The following is an 18,660-nucleotide window of genomic DNA, read 5'->3' as shown; positions in this document are numbered from 1 at the left end:
AAACCCTTAGAAGAACAATGGCTGCTCTCACTACTCGCGCCGGACCGGACTCCCAAACCCTCAGCCTTCCTCAGGTTTTCATATGTTTCCGTGGAGAGGACGTGCGGGAAAGCTTTGTCCCAGATCTCGTTAATAAGTTGAAAAACAAAGGGGTCAATGTCTTCATAGATACCTTCTTGAGAGAAGGGCGGAGTATATTGCAGCTCATTACTAAGATCGAAGAGTCCAAAATCGCGGTCGTGATCTTCTCCAAGAGGTTCGCAGATTCTGACTGGTGAACGAGCTCGTGAAGATTAGCAAGCTAAGGAAAGAAAGAAGACTCATCGTGATTCCTATCTTCTACAAGGTAACAACGAGCAACGTGAAAAACCTTACAGGAGATTTCGGAAAAAGTTTAAAGAAATTGAAGAAGAAATACGCTGGCAAATTAAGTCCGGGGGGATATTGTTTGCAGATCAGGCAATGGGAAGATTCGGTGAAATCAATTGCAAACATAAAAGGCTTAACTAGGTAATGATTTCTTAGTTTTTTTTTTTTTTTGGTAGAAGAGGGGGAAGCAAAGCCTCCCCATTTATTGAAAAAGTAAAAAAAACAAAACTACACTCTGACTGTCCGTGCACGAGTGCACCCAACAGCATCCTCAAACAGTAGACTTTGAACATCAACAGGACTAACATCAAGAGAAAAAAAACCTAAGAGAAGAGAAAACACATAGTTCGCTAATCCGTCTGCAAGACAATTAGTTTCCCTATACATGTGACAAATACGGACTAACCAGTCCTTCAAAATCAAGCCATAGCACAAACGTACTAGGGAAAGACAGGGGATGATTATCATTGATCCCTAAAGTTAGAAAACCAACCACGACCGTGGAGTCCACCTCAAGCTCCACCCGTGTATAACCCTTCTCCCATGCCATCACCAACCCATAATAGACTTCCCACAGTTCTGCAAGAGGAACTGAGCAGAACCCAGTATTCAAGACAAAACCCGCGAGCCAATTCCCTTCACCATCACGTAGTACACCTCCAGCTGTCGCCTTACCGAGATTACCATGCGAGGCCCCATTTGTATTCAGTTTTATCCAGCCAACTCGCGGAGGTGACCATGCTATAGACCGTTCCTCACGACCCCCTTCAGAACGCTCACCACCCAATGCAACAAACGCCATATAATACTCCTCTGCTAACTTCTTTAAGAAGCAAACTCTGTCACGAAACTTTTCCAAACCACCAAAAACATCTCCACACCTCCACTTCCACCCCCACCAGACTGCCCCTGCAAACAAGGTAGCCCAAGAATAGGTTCCACTTCCCGTAGTATCATTCAGATTGACAAATAACCATTGCAACAAAGAAGCGGCAAAGAACGCAATACGCTTACTCGGCAGTACGATCCACTGCCATACACCTGCCATGGCCGGACAATCCCGCAAAACATGTAATAGTGTTTGCTCTCCACTACCGCAAACAGAGCAAAGACTTGAATTGCTCAAGTGTCGGCGAACCCGTTCAACATTAGTCATCACCACTTGATGAGAAACAAGCCAAAGAAAACATCTAACTCTCTCTGCAGTCTTCACACGCCAAATACATTAAAAAAATCTGCTCATGTCCTGCTGGGGAGCATAAACCTTACACAACAACCTATATGCCGAAATGACAGTGAAGCATCCATTAGTTGTCTCACCCCACGAGAGTCGATCATGAGCACCAGTAACTGTATCAATGACCACTGATCTCAAACGAAGATGTACCGTCTCCAACAAAAAAGGAGCCAACGGACTCAACTGCCACCCCGTGGTATTCTACCAAGCATCACGAGCTTTTATATCCAACCAATGTGACGGTAACTCCGCCGTTACCACATCTAACAAGGCATATCTAGGAGCCATTTATCCCGCCAAAAGCGTATTTCACTACCATCACCAATCACCCAGCTCAGACCTGGTAGTACCACTTCTCGCAATCCCACACATACACTTCGCCAAGTTGGAGACCATGTTCCTTTAGACACCAACCACGACCCGTCATGAACACTACCGACCTTATACTTAGCTCTCAAAATTCGTGCCCACAAGCTACTGGTGTCATGAAGTAAACGCCATCCGATCTTTCCAAGAAGAGCTTTATTCATCCCTTGTGCTTTAAGAATGCCCAGACCACCTTCACACTTAGGTAGACACACATTATCCCAAGCCACCAAATGGAGCTTTCGATCTCCCTCACACTCCCCCATAGGAAACCTCTCGAGATCTTTTCCAAAGAGGCCCATATTGATTTTGGTAAGCATATAGTACTCATTGAGTGAATTGGGATAGAGGATAAGCCAGCCTTAGAAAGGGTTAATCGACCAGCAAAACTCAGAAATCTCCCCTTCCAACCAGACACTCTTGGAGAAACCTTCTCTAAAACATCACCAAAGGTTTCTTTTTTAATTCTTTTATGAAGAACTGGCATCCCTAGGTACTTCCCTAGATCTTTAGTAGCTTTGATCCCACTTGCCTCACTTATCCTCTCCGCGAGATCACAAATTACATTCTCAAAGAAAAACACTTTTGACTTCTCCAAACTCACTTTCTGTCCCGAAGCTAAGCAGAACCGCTCCAACACCTTCCGAATAACTTTTACTTGTGCAACAGACGCTTCAGCAAAAAGAATACGGTCGTCGGCGAAACAAACATGCGAGAGTCTTGGACCCCCTTGCGACAAACAAATTGGTTTCTATTCTTTGGCATCCACTGCCAACTCAATCAGATGACAAAGTCTCTCTAAGCATAGGACGAAGAGGTATGGTGATAAAGGGTCTCCTTTTCGGAGTCCTCTGGATGGCCTAAACGGTTCCGTCTTCTCTCCATTCCATAAAACTGTCATTGACGGGTTCTCCACACACTGCATAATCCAACACCGCCAGTTATCAGAGAGACCCGCCACACGTAGAGTATCATCTAGGAAATCCCATCTGACCCGATCATAAGCCTTCTCAAGATCCAATTTCAGCAACATCCAACCTTTTTTCCCTTTCTTCCGTCGCATAGAATGTACTGTCTCTTGAACCACCACAATGTTATCTGTACTCAATCTCCCTAGAATGAAACTCACTTGGGCATGTCCAATGAGCTTAGGCATCACTCTCTTCAGCGTAGTACCCATTGTTTTCGTAATCATTTTGAATAAAACGTTACATAAGCTAATATGTCGAAATTGAGACATTAACTCTGGTTTCGCCAAGTTAGCAATCAAAACGACTAGAGCATCATTCGCCTCAGCAAGTAGAGCTCCTGACTCAAAAAACTCCATGATAAAACGAACTACAGAGGGACCTACCACATCCCAGCTAGCTTGATATAATCCCGGGTGAAACCTGTCTGGACCAAGGGCTTTAAATTTGCCCATGCTTCTAACTGAGTCCTCCACTTCAACAGCAGTAAAAGGTTTACTCAACTCTGCAAGCTCCCCCTGTGTTAAATTCAGAAACCCTGTCTGTAAAAGACTCTCGGCTTCCAGATCAACACCCACCAGCGAGTACAGTTTCTTATAAAAAGCAATTGCTATTTGCTCTAACTCCTGTACATCCGAGACCCAGCTTCCCTCATCGTTTTTCAGCATTTCGATCCTATTCATGCGCCTTCGAATAACGGTTGAGGTATGAAAATACTTTGTATTCCTCTCCCCCAGAGCAATCCACTTCTCCCTTGATTTTTGAAACCAGAGAACCTCCTCATGTTCCAAGACCAAGTCTAGTTCTTTGATCAACCCTTCTTCCTCACTCAGTAGGGAATCTGACTGATGGACATCCAATTGATCTTGCACCCTTGTAATCGCCGTAGACAGGTACTCTTTCCGTCTATCTCCAAAGACTTCATGATTCCATTTCTTAAGCGTAGCTATCAATCTCTGCAAAGCTAACTGTGTTGTAATCGCTGTATCCCAAGACGATGTCAACATATCTTTAAACTCAGGATGGGACAACCACGCAGCCTCAAACCTAAACGGTCTCCGCCGCGGATCACACCGAACCTCTAGAGTCAACTGCACATAATGTGGGGCATGATCCAATGCCAAGAATGGTAAATGTGTCACAGTTGCTTCGTGCCATTGTAGACGTGTCTGAGCACAGCACATCACCCTATCCAAACGCTTAGCCACATAGTTATAAACCACGCCCTCTCCGCCATGTAAATTTATTACCCTTAAAACCCATGTCGATTAGGGAGTTAGCATTAATCCACGAACCAAACTACAGTGAGTCTGGATACAAACGTCCATTACCTCCGGATCGTTCATCTAGCTATACTACAGTATTAAAATCACCACCCACCATAAAAGGTTCATTAATCCCCTGAATCACTTCACTCAGCTTATCCCAAAGTCCACGTCGTCTGGTCGGTGTAGGAGCTGCATAGACGACGATTATATGCATCGGATTCTTAGTTTCTTGATTAATCGTTTATTGATTGGTTTAATTAACTGAAAATTTGAAGTGAATTATAGTGCTTTCCTTAATTAGAGCTAAAATTGCAGAAAATTAAAGAGATATTTTCTTAATATTGGGCTAAATCATTTGCTTATCTTCTTATCCTGATCATATCCTTACATTTGTCAGTTCAAGCTCCACCCTATATCCATTTGCCCAAACGACGAATAAGCTGCGAAAGGAGGTGCTCCTGTCGCAGATTAATCATGCTGTTCAAGTATGGTTAAACGAAATGCCAGCAAGAGAGTTCGAGACTTCACGCATGGTAAGAGAATTTATAGATTTTTGGTCGTATGCCTTCGCTGTTGCTATTTTCGTTAGCCTTTTTCTATATCTGGTTGTCAATAATGCAAAACCTTTCAAAAGTGGCAAGTGGATGATTGGTTTTCCAACATTGGTTGCTATCTTTTTCTGTTTTGCTAGTTGTGTTTCTTAGTACACTTTAGTGTTGTGTACTCTTCACTACTTGATTCTCTCTCTGTCCAAACTCCAAAGACATCTTGGTAGTCATGTACGTCTTTGCTTATTCATCTGGAGCATTTTTCTTTCAGTTTCCTTTCTAGTCAGCCAGTGGCGGATCCAGGAGAAAAATTTACCCAGTTCATTAATTTTTTTTATAAGCAGTTAAATATTTAAATACACAAAAAGGAGACTATTGGTGTAGGATAGGAGTATTGAACCTGGGTTTGGGGGTGTCAAACTACTAAAGAAAACCAACTTTGCTACAAGAATTTCAATACTTCACAAGTAAAAACACTTTATTTCAATATTTTACCAGGTCACTTGACCTCCCTAACCACTATGTAGGTCCGCCGCTGTAGTCAGCTTTAAAGGCTTGCTACTATCAGATTGTATGACACCGTTGTGTGAATGCGAGCATATTTGAACACAGTTTTTAGCCTCTCTTGCCTGCTTACTTGATTCTTTCTTGTTAATGCGTCTTTTGCTATTGATGATCGTTTTGATCGTGTTGCGGTATCTTACGACAAGGTATTTTCAGTACTACTAATGATTCTATGTTTTCTTGATCATGACACCTTTAGTTTCACTCATTTCACGTTCAACTTTTCCGCTAAGTGTTAGGAATTATGTCTTAGCCGTATGAATCAAGCCTGAATTCACGGCCTTAGCACAGTTCACGTAAACTCATCAATGGTATGCACAAGATGCATTCTAGATTCCTACTTCGTACTTGTTGTTAGAATACGTGGGCATATATTGTGAAGATGGTCTTTGGTGCACCAAAATTGATATATAATCCCTTCCAACTAGTCTGTGTGCTATAATTTGAATTGCGCTAGGGCCGTGTTGTATACTTTGACGTTAACTAGACAAACTTCCAATACTCAATCAGGACTTTCAACCATTCCACTGGTGGTAACCTCTTGTTTTAATATATACAACAAAGAAAGACATATTACACACATGTGTTGAACATGTATGTATCTGTAACAGTTACAGTTAACTATTTGTGTGTTACAGTTACATACATGTGTGACACAAAGACCAATTACCAGTGAGAATAAAAATCAACCAAAATCAAACAGTCGAGATGACTAACCGTAGTTACGGAAATCATGAAGATCTTATTAATAAATAAATAAAACAAGACGAAACTGAAAGATGTTGATAATCGATGCTACTCTCCTTCGAATGATGTTTCAAATTGTTGTGTATTTTATCTGGAGAGAACATAATGGATGTATCAAACTCCCAACCACCCATTGTCAAGCGCTCACATATACGATTGGGAAAGAGAACACAAACCGTATTAATTAAAGCCTGAACAGCTAACTGCTAAACACGTCCAGCCCTCACTTGGATGGTTGGACCAGCCTCCGTAGCAGCTCCTGATACGTTCCTTGCAATATTGTTTTTACCGACTAATAGTCTTCAATCTAGCTATGCTTTTTACAATTTTTTACCAAACTCATGTACTTAATTTTCTTTTTGTTGATAAATCAGTTTAACATTTCAACCAAATAAAATAGAGATAACCGTTAATATACTAACTGAGAAAATTTACCATTATTAATTGGGAAAAATGTTGGACAAAGTATAAATTTTTAAATTTGGAACGAAAATGCATGAACTTTCAAAATGTCACGTGAATCCTAATCAAAATTTAGTTTGACTTGAGAAAATGGTCTACTATCGTTGATTTGGCTCTTTTATCCCAAATTTGAAAGTTCATGTTTTATTGACACCACTATTTATTGACTTGGTTATTTTATCCAAAATTTAAAAATTCATTCTTTATTCGACACCACCTACCACCATATTTATCAAGCGCTCAAATATACGAATGGGGAAAAGATCACAAACCATATTCAGGGCATGAATAACGAGCTGCTAACACGTCCAGCCCTCACTTGAATCGTTGGACCAGCCTCCGCAGCAGCACGTTACGTTGCTTGCCACAATGTTTTTACCAGCTAATTAATCTTGCTTTTATTCTAGCTAGCTATGCTTTCACAAAAGTTTTAACAAACTCATGTAATGAATTTTCTTTTGTTGATAATCATTACCATATCAATTGAGAAAATTTACCATTATATTATTTACCTTCACGTTTTTCGTAATTTTGCTAATTAGTCTCGATCCCATCTCTATATAAGATAAGGTATCTTGTACAATTTTCCTCACTAGAGTTTATCATATATTTTCCACAACACTCTTGTATTCTTAAGAAGTGGTTGAGAATTTGAGGTACCAGGATTTTCCACGACCGCCTTGACCTCCATCACCTTGACTATCACGATCTCGAATATTACAATAATTGTCGACAAAAAGAAAGTGGAAAACAACACGATCCGTATAGGGAGATGATCAACAAAGTCCAACAAAGCTTGGTTAAATTGTGTCATCATAGCAAAAAAGAAGCACACCAATGCATCGTTGAGGTTAGGAAGCACATGCTGAATGCAACTGATAGCAACGAAAGCCAAACACAACCTGAAAAAAAGGAAATGGTTAATATTATTAGAGATGTATACATATATTCTGTTTTCAGGATATAATTGTAAATCTTATTCGACGCTCACCAGAAGGGCTGAGTAGTATAATCTAGAGATGACGAGTTGTCAATAATATGCCACAAAAGCACCACAACCCAACCCACGAAGAAATTTTTAGGCGTGTTTTTCAAACGGACCACCATTCCTATTATCTGCATCATCTCGTTGCTTTTGTAATCAATGGAAAAAAAAAAAAAACATCATTAATATTTATTGCTGTTTCTAATGCTTAACAAAAAAAAATGTCTATACCTCCTTATTTCTAAGAGAACACTGTGGTTATTTTGCCAAAAATGCCAACATAGAAAAGGGAGAGAGACAATAGAGACAGTAGTATAACCGATGATCATTGAAATAAATATATTTTTTTGATGTTGCTCATCTTCTGTTTGAGACAGAACAACTATGGCTGCAACAACCTGGACCAAAGTCACAACAAACTCGAACAAAATCCAACCACTTGCATATGTAGATGGATCATTCAATTGAACACCCTCATGTGGTGTTTGTTCATCAATTGATGATGAATCGCCATTGATTGTAATATCGACGATGTGCTCATTATTGTAGGAAGATTCGCCATGGATTGTAACTTCGACGTTTTGTTCACTCCTGGTCAACAAAGGCCCCTCCATTGATCACTTTTTTTTTTCTTTTCTATAAACCCGCATTGAAACACAAGGCACATATAGGCCTTGTCCAATTAATTCTTTGGTGCTATGTTAATATTTTAAGACAAAATCTACACCCAGATCAATTTTCTAAGTAGAAGTTAATGAAGATGTATTGGATGGCTGAAGTAGTGTCTGTGTGATTCAAGACGTGATACAGGATTGTTGTTGTTTAATGTGTGTGAGAAGTTTCTAGAAGGTTTGAGAAGACAATATTGAAGGATGGTTTAAGGATGGATTGAAGAGGAAAACTATTATTTCTTTGGTTGATTAAAAAGGAGTTTTACAAGGAAAAGGAAAATAGCAAAAAGGAAAAAGTCTTTTTTCTTATGGAATTTGGAAATCTTCTCCTATGGTGATTAGGAAGTCTTGATGGGTATATAAGGAGGTGTTGGGCACGTCCTAGAGAGGCAAGAGAGCTGAGAGATAATTCTACAACCAAGACTGCGATTTACAATGCTATTGATTCAAGCCACTTCAAGTTGATTTCTCAATGTGTATCAGCTCAGAAAGCGTGGAAGTCATTGGAGAATATATTTGAAGGTACGTCAAGTGTTAAGAGAACAAAGCTGGATATGTTGGCTTCACAATTTCAGAATCTAAGGATGGAAGAAAAAGAAACTGTGGCTGAGTTCAGTGCTAAGTTATGTGATATTTCTAATGAGACTTTTGCTCTTGGAAAGCAGTACAAAGACAAAAAGCTTGTGAAGAAGTTGAAGCGGTCATTGCCTGCAAAGTTTGAGTCAAAATTTCTGCAGTTGAAGAAGCTCATAATTTAGATGGGATGACTTTTGATGAGTTTGTTGGGATTCTCAAAGCTTTTGAATTAAGCAAAGCCTATGAAGCTGAAGGAGTAAAGAAGAAAGATGATGAAGTTAAGGAAGCAATAAAGAAGGAAGTTGACATTGGATTTGCTCTTAAGGTATCATCTTGTGAAGATTCAATGACTATGTTATCAAGACAATTTGCTAAATTTCTGAAGCGTAAGGGCGAAGAGAAGAAAAGTAGAATGGGTGAAGAGATGAAGACTTCATCAAAGAATGTTCAATGTTTTGAATGCAAATGATATGGCCATGTACGGTCTGATTGTGCCAATCTACAAAAGCATAAGAAGAAGACTATGAATGTTGTTACTAGTGATTCTGAAACTGATTCAGATGAAGAAGAAGAACTGAAGAATTTTGTGGCGTTTACAACTTTTGAAGATAGTTCTGAATCATCGTCTACATCAGTGTCTGCAACTGCTTCTGAATGTGCAGCAAAACCTGCAACTGCATCTGAACATGAATCTGATAGTGATAGTGATGGAGAGGATATGAGTTATGAAGAACTTGGTAAGAGTTATGAGAAGTTATATGCACATTGGCTTAAGGTAGTTGATGATAATTCAGTTTTGATTAAGGAGAAGCTCGAGCTAGAGGCTAAAGTTGTTGAAGCAGAGAAACATGCAACAGAGAAGGGAGAAGAAGCATTATAAGCTAAAGTGCAACTTGAAGAAACTCAAAAGAATTTGAGGATGTTTAATAATGGTACAAAGAAGTTGGATCATATTCTGAGTATTGGCAAGACAGATAAGTGTGCCCTTGGATATGAAGGAAAAGTTTCAAAATCAGATCCGGTGTTTGTTTCTAGTGGAAAAATCACGTCTACATCAGGAACTGTGTTAGAGACTGCTTCAAAGACTACATCAAAGACTGCTTCAGAGACTGTTTTTGTGAAAGAGCAGAATGCACCTAGAAACGTTTTTCGACTTGTTTGTCAACATTGTGGTGTTGTTGGGCATATTAGGCCAAGATGTTTCAGATTATTGAGAGAGAGAAGCCGAATGGAGAATGCTTTTGATGTAAGGTTTCATGGTCCTACATGTTATCATTGTGGAGTTCAAGGACATATTAAGAGGAATTGTTTCAGATTCATTCAAGGAGTCAATCATGGAGGTCTAAGGCGCAACAAGATTTGGGTTAGAAAAGATGAGTTTTATGGAGGTGGTGTACTAAGCTATCAACCGCGTATTGCAAGGCGGGATGAATTTTTCAGTTAGTTTTGACCATGTTGTGATTCATTCAGGGGGAGAATGAAGGTGTGTTTGGTGATGGTGTTTAAGTGTTTGAACTGATGAGTTCACAAGCATAGTCAAAAAGGGGGAGAATGAAGATGTATGTGATGGCTGAAGTAGTGTCTGTGTGATTCAAGACGTGAAAAGGATTGTTGTTGTTTAATGTGTGTGAGAAGTTTCTAGAAGGTTTGAGAAGGCAATATTGAAGGATGGTTTAAGGATGGATTGAAGAGGAAAACTACTATTTTTTTGGTTGATTAAAAAGGAGTTTTACAAGGAAAAGGAAAATAGCAAAAAGGAAAAAGTCTTTTTCTTATGGAATTTGGAAATCTTCTCCTATGGTGATTAGGAAGTCTTGATGGGTATATAAGGAGGTGTTGGACACGTCCTAGAGAGGCAAGAGAGCTGAGAGATAAAGATAAATCCTAGAGAGCTTTCTGTGTTTGTGTGCGGCTTAGTTTCGCGGTTTGGTGCTTGGGTTGTTCAAGCTTCTTTGTTCGTCGGTGTGACGTGTGTGTGAAGGTTGGTCAAGAGAGTTGAAGATCTGAAGTCTAGGCTCAGGGGGAGTTTAGCCCAAGGTTAGATTATCTTGGTTTAAATCTAGGCTTGGTGTTAGTCTAGTTAAGGGTAGAGAATTATCCTTAAGATTTCATGTTATAGAACAGAGTGGTGAATTAAGAGGGTTGTATTTGATTCACGCGTTTGTGAATAGGTTGTATTTGCTTTCTTGTTCTAGTGGAATTGAAATCTGGACGTGGTCCCGGAGAGTAGGAAAAACCGAACCTCATTAACAAAGTTCTTGTGTTCTTTACTTTCTGCACTTTATTATTGCCTCATCCACATTTACAGTTAAATGTATCCAATACAAAACTACAGTCTTACAACGAACCACAAAGCATTGACCATAACAATTGTGGTGTGCTTAATTATTATTTTGAAACCAATTCTACGTCAAGACCAATCCTAAGTCAACTATTGCAGTATTGCATGTACTTTGTGAAAAAATATTTGGTGATCCTATATCATATAGAGTAAAAAGGTCCTAACATGTCAAGCTAGAATCGCGCGGAATCACGGAAGGTTCTACCATGTCGAGTAAAGGTTTCCTCTTGGACGAGACTCACACCCTAAACTCTCCGGTTGTTCACAGCATAGGAAATTCTCCACCGAAAAACAAATCCAACTATCTAGGGAAAATGAAATATAAAACAATGACAGTTTGGTGCACACAAAAAAAAAACAATGACAGTTCTTTGGTTCTACACTATTATCATTTTAAAACTAACTGATCTTTGGTTCTAAATTATCATTTTAAGACCAACGATGCACCAAGATGACCAATTCAAAGTTAATCATAGTCTTTTACAACTAGCAATTATAAAAGTATTTCATTTTAAATTATTCAGTCTGTAACAATGATACATAGGACATTGACCTTTCCAGTTCTTTAATCCTAAATTATTAAATAGGACCAACAGTACAGAAAAACCAATCCTATGTTCATTATAGTCTTTGACAATGCAATCTTACTAGGATTTAACCAAGTTTTTACACCGACATGTATAATAAATAAATTGATGATGCAACACAGGTTAATACATAATCTTTTGAATGTATATGTTAAAGTAGATTAAGAAATTTCTCATAATACAACATCTCCCTAGGTAATTTAATATTTTTATAAGTTCAAATGTTCTTAATACTTTAAATTTTTAATAAACTTTAAATATACTGGTAATAGTATTATAAACTTTTTCTTATTCTAGTACAATTAAACGATTCAACTATAACAATCAAATTAAATGCATACAAATCAGACCAAAATGAATTTAAATCTGTTTGAGCAGGAAGCAAAATTTAACAAGCATACAAATTTTTATGCTTGTTAAATTTTGCTTCCTGCTCAAACAGATTTAGATTCATTTTGGTCTGATTTATAATATGACTTTAAATCATTATCTAAAAATTTCAGCCGATGTAGGATGTTAAACACACATTTTTTTTCTTTACTAAATAAGTCATATATGTCAGTTTTTCAAAATTTGAATTACAATATGCAGAAAAAATAGTTTTTACTAATTTTTGTCTAATATATGATGATTCCGAGTAATACAAATTAAAGACTAAGATGATAGGAGAATCATACTTTAAAGTCTTTACAAATTCTTCTAAATATCTAAATTATTTAATGTGGACATTATATGAACATTATGAGTGTTGTGTTTGATGTAATGTGTTTTTGGTTTCTTTTGTCCTTTATTTAGTATTTGTTTTGAGTTATTTGTCGTATCTTTGTCCGTATTTTGTGTGTTTTCGGTTTTTTTCTAGAGTTGTGATTAGGTGTGGAGACGATATGCTAGATTTGGAGTCTTTTGGTTGGAATCGAGCTTAACCGGAGTAAAGATGCAGGAAGTGACTTTTAGACATCTCCACAGTTGAACTGAATCAAGAAGTCTTGACAAGTCTACTGAAGTCTGATGAAGTCTGTGAACAAGTCTGCTGAAATCTAGAGAAGTCTAGTGAAGTCTGTAGACAAGTCTGCTAAAGTCTGGAGAAGTCTAATGAAGTCTGGTGAAGTCTATGGACAAGTATGCTGAAGTTTGGAGAAGTCTGTAGTCTTTCTCCCTACGACCTGACACTTATTTCATTTTTCTGAATTTTTCTATTTTCATTTTTATTTTATTTCTTTCATTTTAATAAGGATATAAATACCCAGAAACCTAATTAGCGGGGAACATTCTTTTTGTTCTGAGTTTTTCTGCACTTTCATACCTTTGTAAGCCATTTCTGAAGATTAGAGATTCATTGATCATCTTTGACAATTTGAAGACGATTTATAAATCCTTTTCTTGTTCATATCATTAATCTATTATATCTTCTTCATCTATTTGGTTGTTCAATTCAATATATGTGACATCCCGGTTTCAGGGAACTGCAGAGAGGTTTAAAAGAATTAATTTGGCTACCTATGACACCAAAGTGCACTGATGTGTATGCATATTATAGGATTTTAACCTTAGTTTTTACACTTGTTTTGAGTCTTTTATTAGGTCCAAATGTGTTTTTGGAATCCTTTTAGTCTTTTGTGAGTCTGTACAGGTTCTAGGCTACTTTGGAAGGAAACTGAGTGTTTTGGGGATGAAATCATGCATTTGGAGCTAAATTGGTTGAAGACCGATCAGACAAGCTAGCATTTGGAGAAACGCAGAAAATCATCCGAGTTCGGCTGATCTTCATTCGGGATCGACCAGTCTCGTACTCGAAGCAACTTTTCCTTTTTCGTTTTAAACCGACTTTTAGGGTCTTATTTTACTATTTAAGCACGAGGCTCGACCTCTAGAAACACAACTTTTATTCTATGCAGCTTTTGAGTACTTGTAAGCTTTGGGAGAAGATCTCTTATCCTCTCTAACCCTTTGGAGAAGAATTCTGAACCCTTTATTTCTCTTTGCAATTCAATCATGTTATCTTCATCTTTGATTTGTTGTTCTTTTGCTTCCATTTCTGAGTAGTTTCACCATTGGGTTTTGGGTTTCAAAAAGGGTTTTATGATTTACTAAACTTAGGTTGTTAGATTTGGGATTGACCTTATAGTTCTTCATCTATTGTTGTTATTAATGCTTAAGCTAGACTGTTCACCTAGATTAAGATCTTAGGTTTAATTCATCGTGGCACCGAAAGTTTTGTTGAGTTACTTGAAAGAAACATAGGTGAGCAAGGTGGACCTTAGCCAACGGAAGTTGAAGTTGAGACACCTTGTGAACGAATCAAACTCGAACTTTAATGCTTGCTTGTTTAGCTAGATTCAAACGGAATTTTAGGGTCTAGTTATTTCTTTGTATAGTTAGCTAACGCTGCGGAAGTAGGTTAGCTTTATAATTGAGATTTGAGTTCAAGAACGGTGTCTAATGCTTTCCCAATCTATCATCTAAATTTGTGGTTGTATCCCCTAACTGATTCCCTACGCCCAATATTTTTCCTTGATTTCAAAACCCTTATTTATTTTCTGTTTTTAATCGGTTACTTGAAACACAAACTTCTCTTTGCCTTAGTTATATTCGATCTATATAATTTCATAGTGCATCGCTTGGTCTCCATGGATTCGACCCTGAAGTGTTACAACGATACCACTAGATCGTGGTGGAGTACACATTAGGTTCTAATTGACCTTTGATCAATTTGGCGTCGTTGTCGGGGACCAAACGATTGCCTTTGAGATTTTAGAATTGAGTATAGTCTAAGATTTCTTTTTGTTTTTAGTAACTAATATTATTTTCTCTATTTGTAGATAAAAAAAATGAAAAATATTTTTGGGGTCAGAGATTACGATGACTGGCCACAGGAGGAGGAGACCACATTTGATGAAGACATTCTAGATGAGCCTTATGTGGAGCCAGTGTTTGATGAGAGTGTTTGTAATGACCCTCACCAAGAGTAAAAATCCAAATTAAAATTTTGGAGAAAAAGGTCCGGAAAAGACTTAGCAAGAAGGAGAGGAGAAAAATAAGAAGAACGACCGAAGGAAGTCCGAAGGAAAAATTAATAAGTCCGAAGATAGCCAATGGCCGGTGGTCGAGAGGCTAAGTCCAAAGTAAGTCAAAGAAGAAGAATGACCAAGTCTAAAAACTTCAAAAAGGCCAAGGTACGGCCAGGACGGACGTACGCGGACGGAGACGGTACAAATGGATGTACAAGGACGGGGATAGGACAGAAAGACGTACATGTTCGGCGGCGGTATGGACGGACGTACATGTTCGGAGGCGGTACGGTCACATCGGACGTATGCGGACAGAGACAGTACGCACAAGCCGAACGTAAGCGGACAAAGACAGTACGGACCAAGTAAAGACGGGAAGGACAGACACATGGCAGAATGGAGACAGTACGTACTGGATAGATGAGCGCATGCGGTACTGACGATAGAGATGCGATACGGACAGAGAACGTACGAGCAGGACCAAGGACGCGCAGACGTAACGGACGAAGCGTACGACAAACGCAGTTTTGCGCAGAAACGTTGTACTAACCAGACAACGGTCCGGAAATTAAGGAGCGATTGTCTAGCGATTCAAGAAGATTTTTCTCACAAAATCAATCAATGGGCTTTCATGCAAATGTGAGGAATAATCATTGTGTTGTTGACACAAAAATGAGACATAATCATTGTGTCTTTAAGGAGATGGCCAATGGGAGTTCATGCGCTAGAAAGTGGGAGACAAAGGAAGATTTTTCCTTTACAAATTGGCCAATCGGCACACATGCAAGAGAAAGGAGAGATTCTCTTCACATATAAGACTTGCTCACCAAGTTTCACAAATAAGTGGAGGAGAAGCGACCGTGTGCTCGCCATGCATTGGCGAGTTGCACCGCCCATAAACCTCTATAAAAGGAAGCTCTCCCCTTCACATTTTAGTCATTCTCTCAACTCAAAGAAAACCTCAAAATTTTGCTAAGTGTTTGCTCTCTCAAAGGCGGAGAGAGAGAGAGAGAGAGAAACCGGAGGGAGACGCTGTTGGAGGCGCGGTTCGGGAAGAGGCGAGACGCTGTTCGGGAACAAGGTGGTACGCTGTTCGAAGAAGCTGTTAGGCGCGAGAAGAAGCTGTCTGATCCGCGGTGCTGTGAAGTCCGATCAACAATCTGCTAAATCGCTGTGAGTCCTGTGGTGAGTTCTGTGGTAGTTAGCGTGGGGTGCTGCAAGGTTCCTATGGACCTTGTACGTACCTATTGTGTGTTGCATTTAGACTAGGTTCATGTTAGGACTAGTTAGATGTTGCATGTGTAATATGGTAGGATTCATGCTAGAATTTATGTTGAGCACATAGAATTATGCTAGGAATCACCATGCATGTTGAGAATTGAGCTGCATATTTTCATGATGAATTTGATGCATTTTTAACAATTTGGACTTGTTAAAATTTGGACCACAGACTTGCAGGATAGATAGAACCGATAAATTTTTATTTACAATAAATTCTTGCATAAAAATTGGTTAAATCGGTTGCATGCATGATTAAATTGGTACATTTTTATTTGCAATATTTTCTTGCTTAAAAATCGGTTAGGGAGGTTGCATGCATGTAGAACAATCTAGGTTGCTTGAATTTCTATTCTTGTTTCCTGTTGATTGTTGTGTGATTTTCTTGCTTGATTTTCTTGCTTGCTTTGCTTGATTTTCTTGCTTGAATTGCTTGTGTTATAGTACTAGATTCTTAGAGTTATTTTCACTAACCCTTTGAATTTGTAGTACTTGTCTTAGCTAGTCTCTTGAATTATGTTAGTATTCTTCTCGAGTCGTAGCTAGGATAGAGTAATCGATCTTCTGTTTACGAATATAGTTGGTTGTCTCGCGAGAGTTCTCAATGAGCACTCGCGCGGGACAAAGTCGTGTCTAGCTAGCTACCAGAACGACAGCTACTTGACGTCGTAGCATTGGATGGCACATGCGGGTTACCTTTGTGATTTCCGCATGGGCAGAGGTAAGGAACAGAACAGATTATCGCGGGCCCATAGATGAAGAGTCTAGGGTAGTCGAGTAATCCTTGATTATTCTTGTCATCTTGTGTTGTTTAGGAAAAAGAGTCTAGAGTATCCAAGTTACCCTTGTTATGTTCTAGTCGTCTTTGTTCGTTGTGTAGGAGTAAAGAGTCTAGGTTATTTGAGTCGAGTCTTGCTTGATCTAACCCTCTTTGCTTGCTTGTTGTTTTGCTTCCGCTATCATTTCTGTTGCGTAGCTTTGATTGCTTGCTTGTTTGTTTCCTTCCTTGTTGGGGTAGTCGGGGTGGGGAAAATTAGAAGCATGTTTAGGAATGGGGTACCCAGGCTCACTAAGATTACTCATGATAAAATTTTGTCTTGCAGGAAGTCTAGGAAGAGTCTAGAGCTGGAGCAAACTTTAGGGTGCTGGATAGGGATTGATTTCTGTGTTTTTGTAAACCCTATATTTTCCTAAGATGTATTCTTGAAAGCATCCGACTATTTATGTATATTTCTTGATAACTTATTTTCAATGTAATAATTTATTAAAGTATTATATTCGGTTTTTGGGGGAAACATGGCAAGTTGCATCCGATACATTGGCCTTGTCCGGGCCAACACAACGCACCAAGGCCGCGAGGGTTGCAAAGCCTAAGCGAACCTCAGCCATAGGCGGAGTCGCGTCCAGAAGGACTGGTTGGGAAGCTGCAGCTTCCGTCCCTCGACCGGACCACCAGGGTGCGATTCCCATACGTAGCGTTCCGCGGGCGGTCCGTGCCCTCGTCCAGGGCATAGGACGGTTTGGGGGCATTACAATGTTCTTACACCAGATCAAAAAGTTAATTTGGATGAGCTTTACATGGAGCATCCAACAACGACAAGGAGGAACTTAGCAGCTATGATCCGGTTGAATCTCATCTCACATCGAGCAGTACTTGAAGGGAGAAAGCCCACTTTCATAGAAATTAGGGTAGCTCATGCTTGCGAAAAGGTAATATATTGGGTTCCACCAAGCCAAATAGAAGGTACATGCGTTTCCACCCTTGAAATTCATGATTTTGAGGATATTCATATGCCATGCATTGAAGAGGTGACTTCTAGTTTGGATACTCCATTGCTCATTGATGAATGCTATGATTTGATATGTGAGTCTCAACGTCTAGACATTTTAAGAGCAGAAAAACTTGCTAGGATTATCATGAAATATGTTTTGATATTGAATATCATTGTGCTTTGAATGTTCATGATCTCGAGTTTGAGTTTTCAGTGCCTGATGTATCTAGCTCTATTCTTGAAGAATCTTACCTAGGGTGTGTTCTTGATATTGATACAATTTTGCATGAAACAAAGGACCCTGAGGTTGATTATATGAATGAGGATATTGTGTTTTATGAAATTAATGGTGATAAAGTTGATTATTTTGTGAAAAACTCGTTTGAACCTGAAATTGACTTTATTTTCCCATTAAATGCATTTGATCAACTTTATTTTCTCATGAGCATCCAACAATCAAGGATTATTTCAAATTATATGCTACATTTGTAGTAAACATCCTTGATGTGTATTTTATCATTTTTCCATGGATAGTTGTGTGTTACTTGACACATATTGTTTATTGCACTAACAAGAGAAGGACTAAAGGTCCATTGGCTCAGCCTTTTGATACTCATGATTAACAATTTGTGTTGAGCGGTCAAGCTATAGATCTTAAACAAGCGCTTATGGGAGGCAACCCATGGGGTTTGTGCTGGCTTACCCTTTTAATTTTTCTTTGTCTTTGGATTTTGGTTTTGTTTTAGGATTTATTACGGTGAAATCATGTCCGGTGCTAAGTGCTTTCAGGAACAGGTTCCAAACGCAGAAGATGCAAAATTTTGTAGTTGTTCCAGGAGCTTCGGATCGATCGATCCACCTTACAGATTGGTCGATCCCATTTGTTTGCTGCGGGTATCTCCAAGTTCAATAA

General features: G+C 38.9%; 1 protein-coding gene and 2 pseudogenes across 1 annotated transcript; 2 read left to right on the top strand and 1 right to left on the bottom strand.

The window, feature by feature from the left end:
• Positions 1-17: 17 nt before the first annotated feature.
• Positions 18-514, top strand: LOC147934815 (TIR domain-containing protein pseudogene; annotated as a pseudogene).
• Positions 515-7,121: 6,607 nt separating this feature from the next.
• Positions 7,122-8,128, bottom strand: LOC147934814 (uncharacterized). Its single transcript, XM_087472807.1, has 3 exons — positions 7,746-8,128; positions 7,521-7,661; positions 7,122-7,431 (listed from the first exon to the last, which is right to left on the bottom strand). Exons 1-3 carry the CDS (start codon positions 8,126-8,128, stop codon positions 7,122-7,124), a joined length of 834 nt encoding a protein of 277 aa, XP_087328933.1.
• Positions 8,129-8,739: 611 nt separating this feature from the next.
• LOC147934813 (uncharacterized) lies at positions 8,740-10,205 on the top strand (annotated as a pseudogene).
• Positions 10,206-18,660: the final 8,455 nt, after the last annotated feature.

The sequence above is a fragment of the Camelina sativa genome, chromosome 11 (genome assembly GCF_030686135.1).
Source record: "Camelina sativa cultivar CO46 ecotype springtype chromosome 11, ASM3068613v1".
NCBI classification, from domain to species: Eukaryota; Viridiplantae; Streptophyta; class Magnoliopsida; order Brassicales; family Brassicaceae; genus Camelina; species Camelina sativa.
This window is presented reverse-complemented; position numbering and strand designations above follow the sequence as displayed.

Coding starts and splice junctions, on each gene's coding strand:
- LOC147934814 (XM_087472807.1), bottom strand. CDS start 8,128: ATGGAGGGGCCTTTGTTGACCAGGAGTGAACAAAACGTCGAAGTTACA. Junction 7,662..7,745: donor GTTCTCTTAGAAATAAGGAG/GTATAGACATTT, acceptor TGATTACAAAAG/CAACGAGATGATGCAGATAA. Junction 7,432..7,520: donor TATACTACTCAGCCCTTCTG/GTGAGCGTCGAA, acceptor CCTTTTTTTCAG/GTTGTGTTTGGCTTTCGTTG.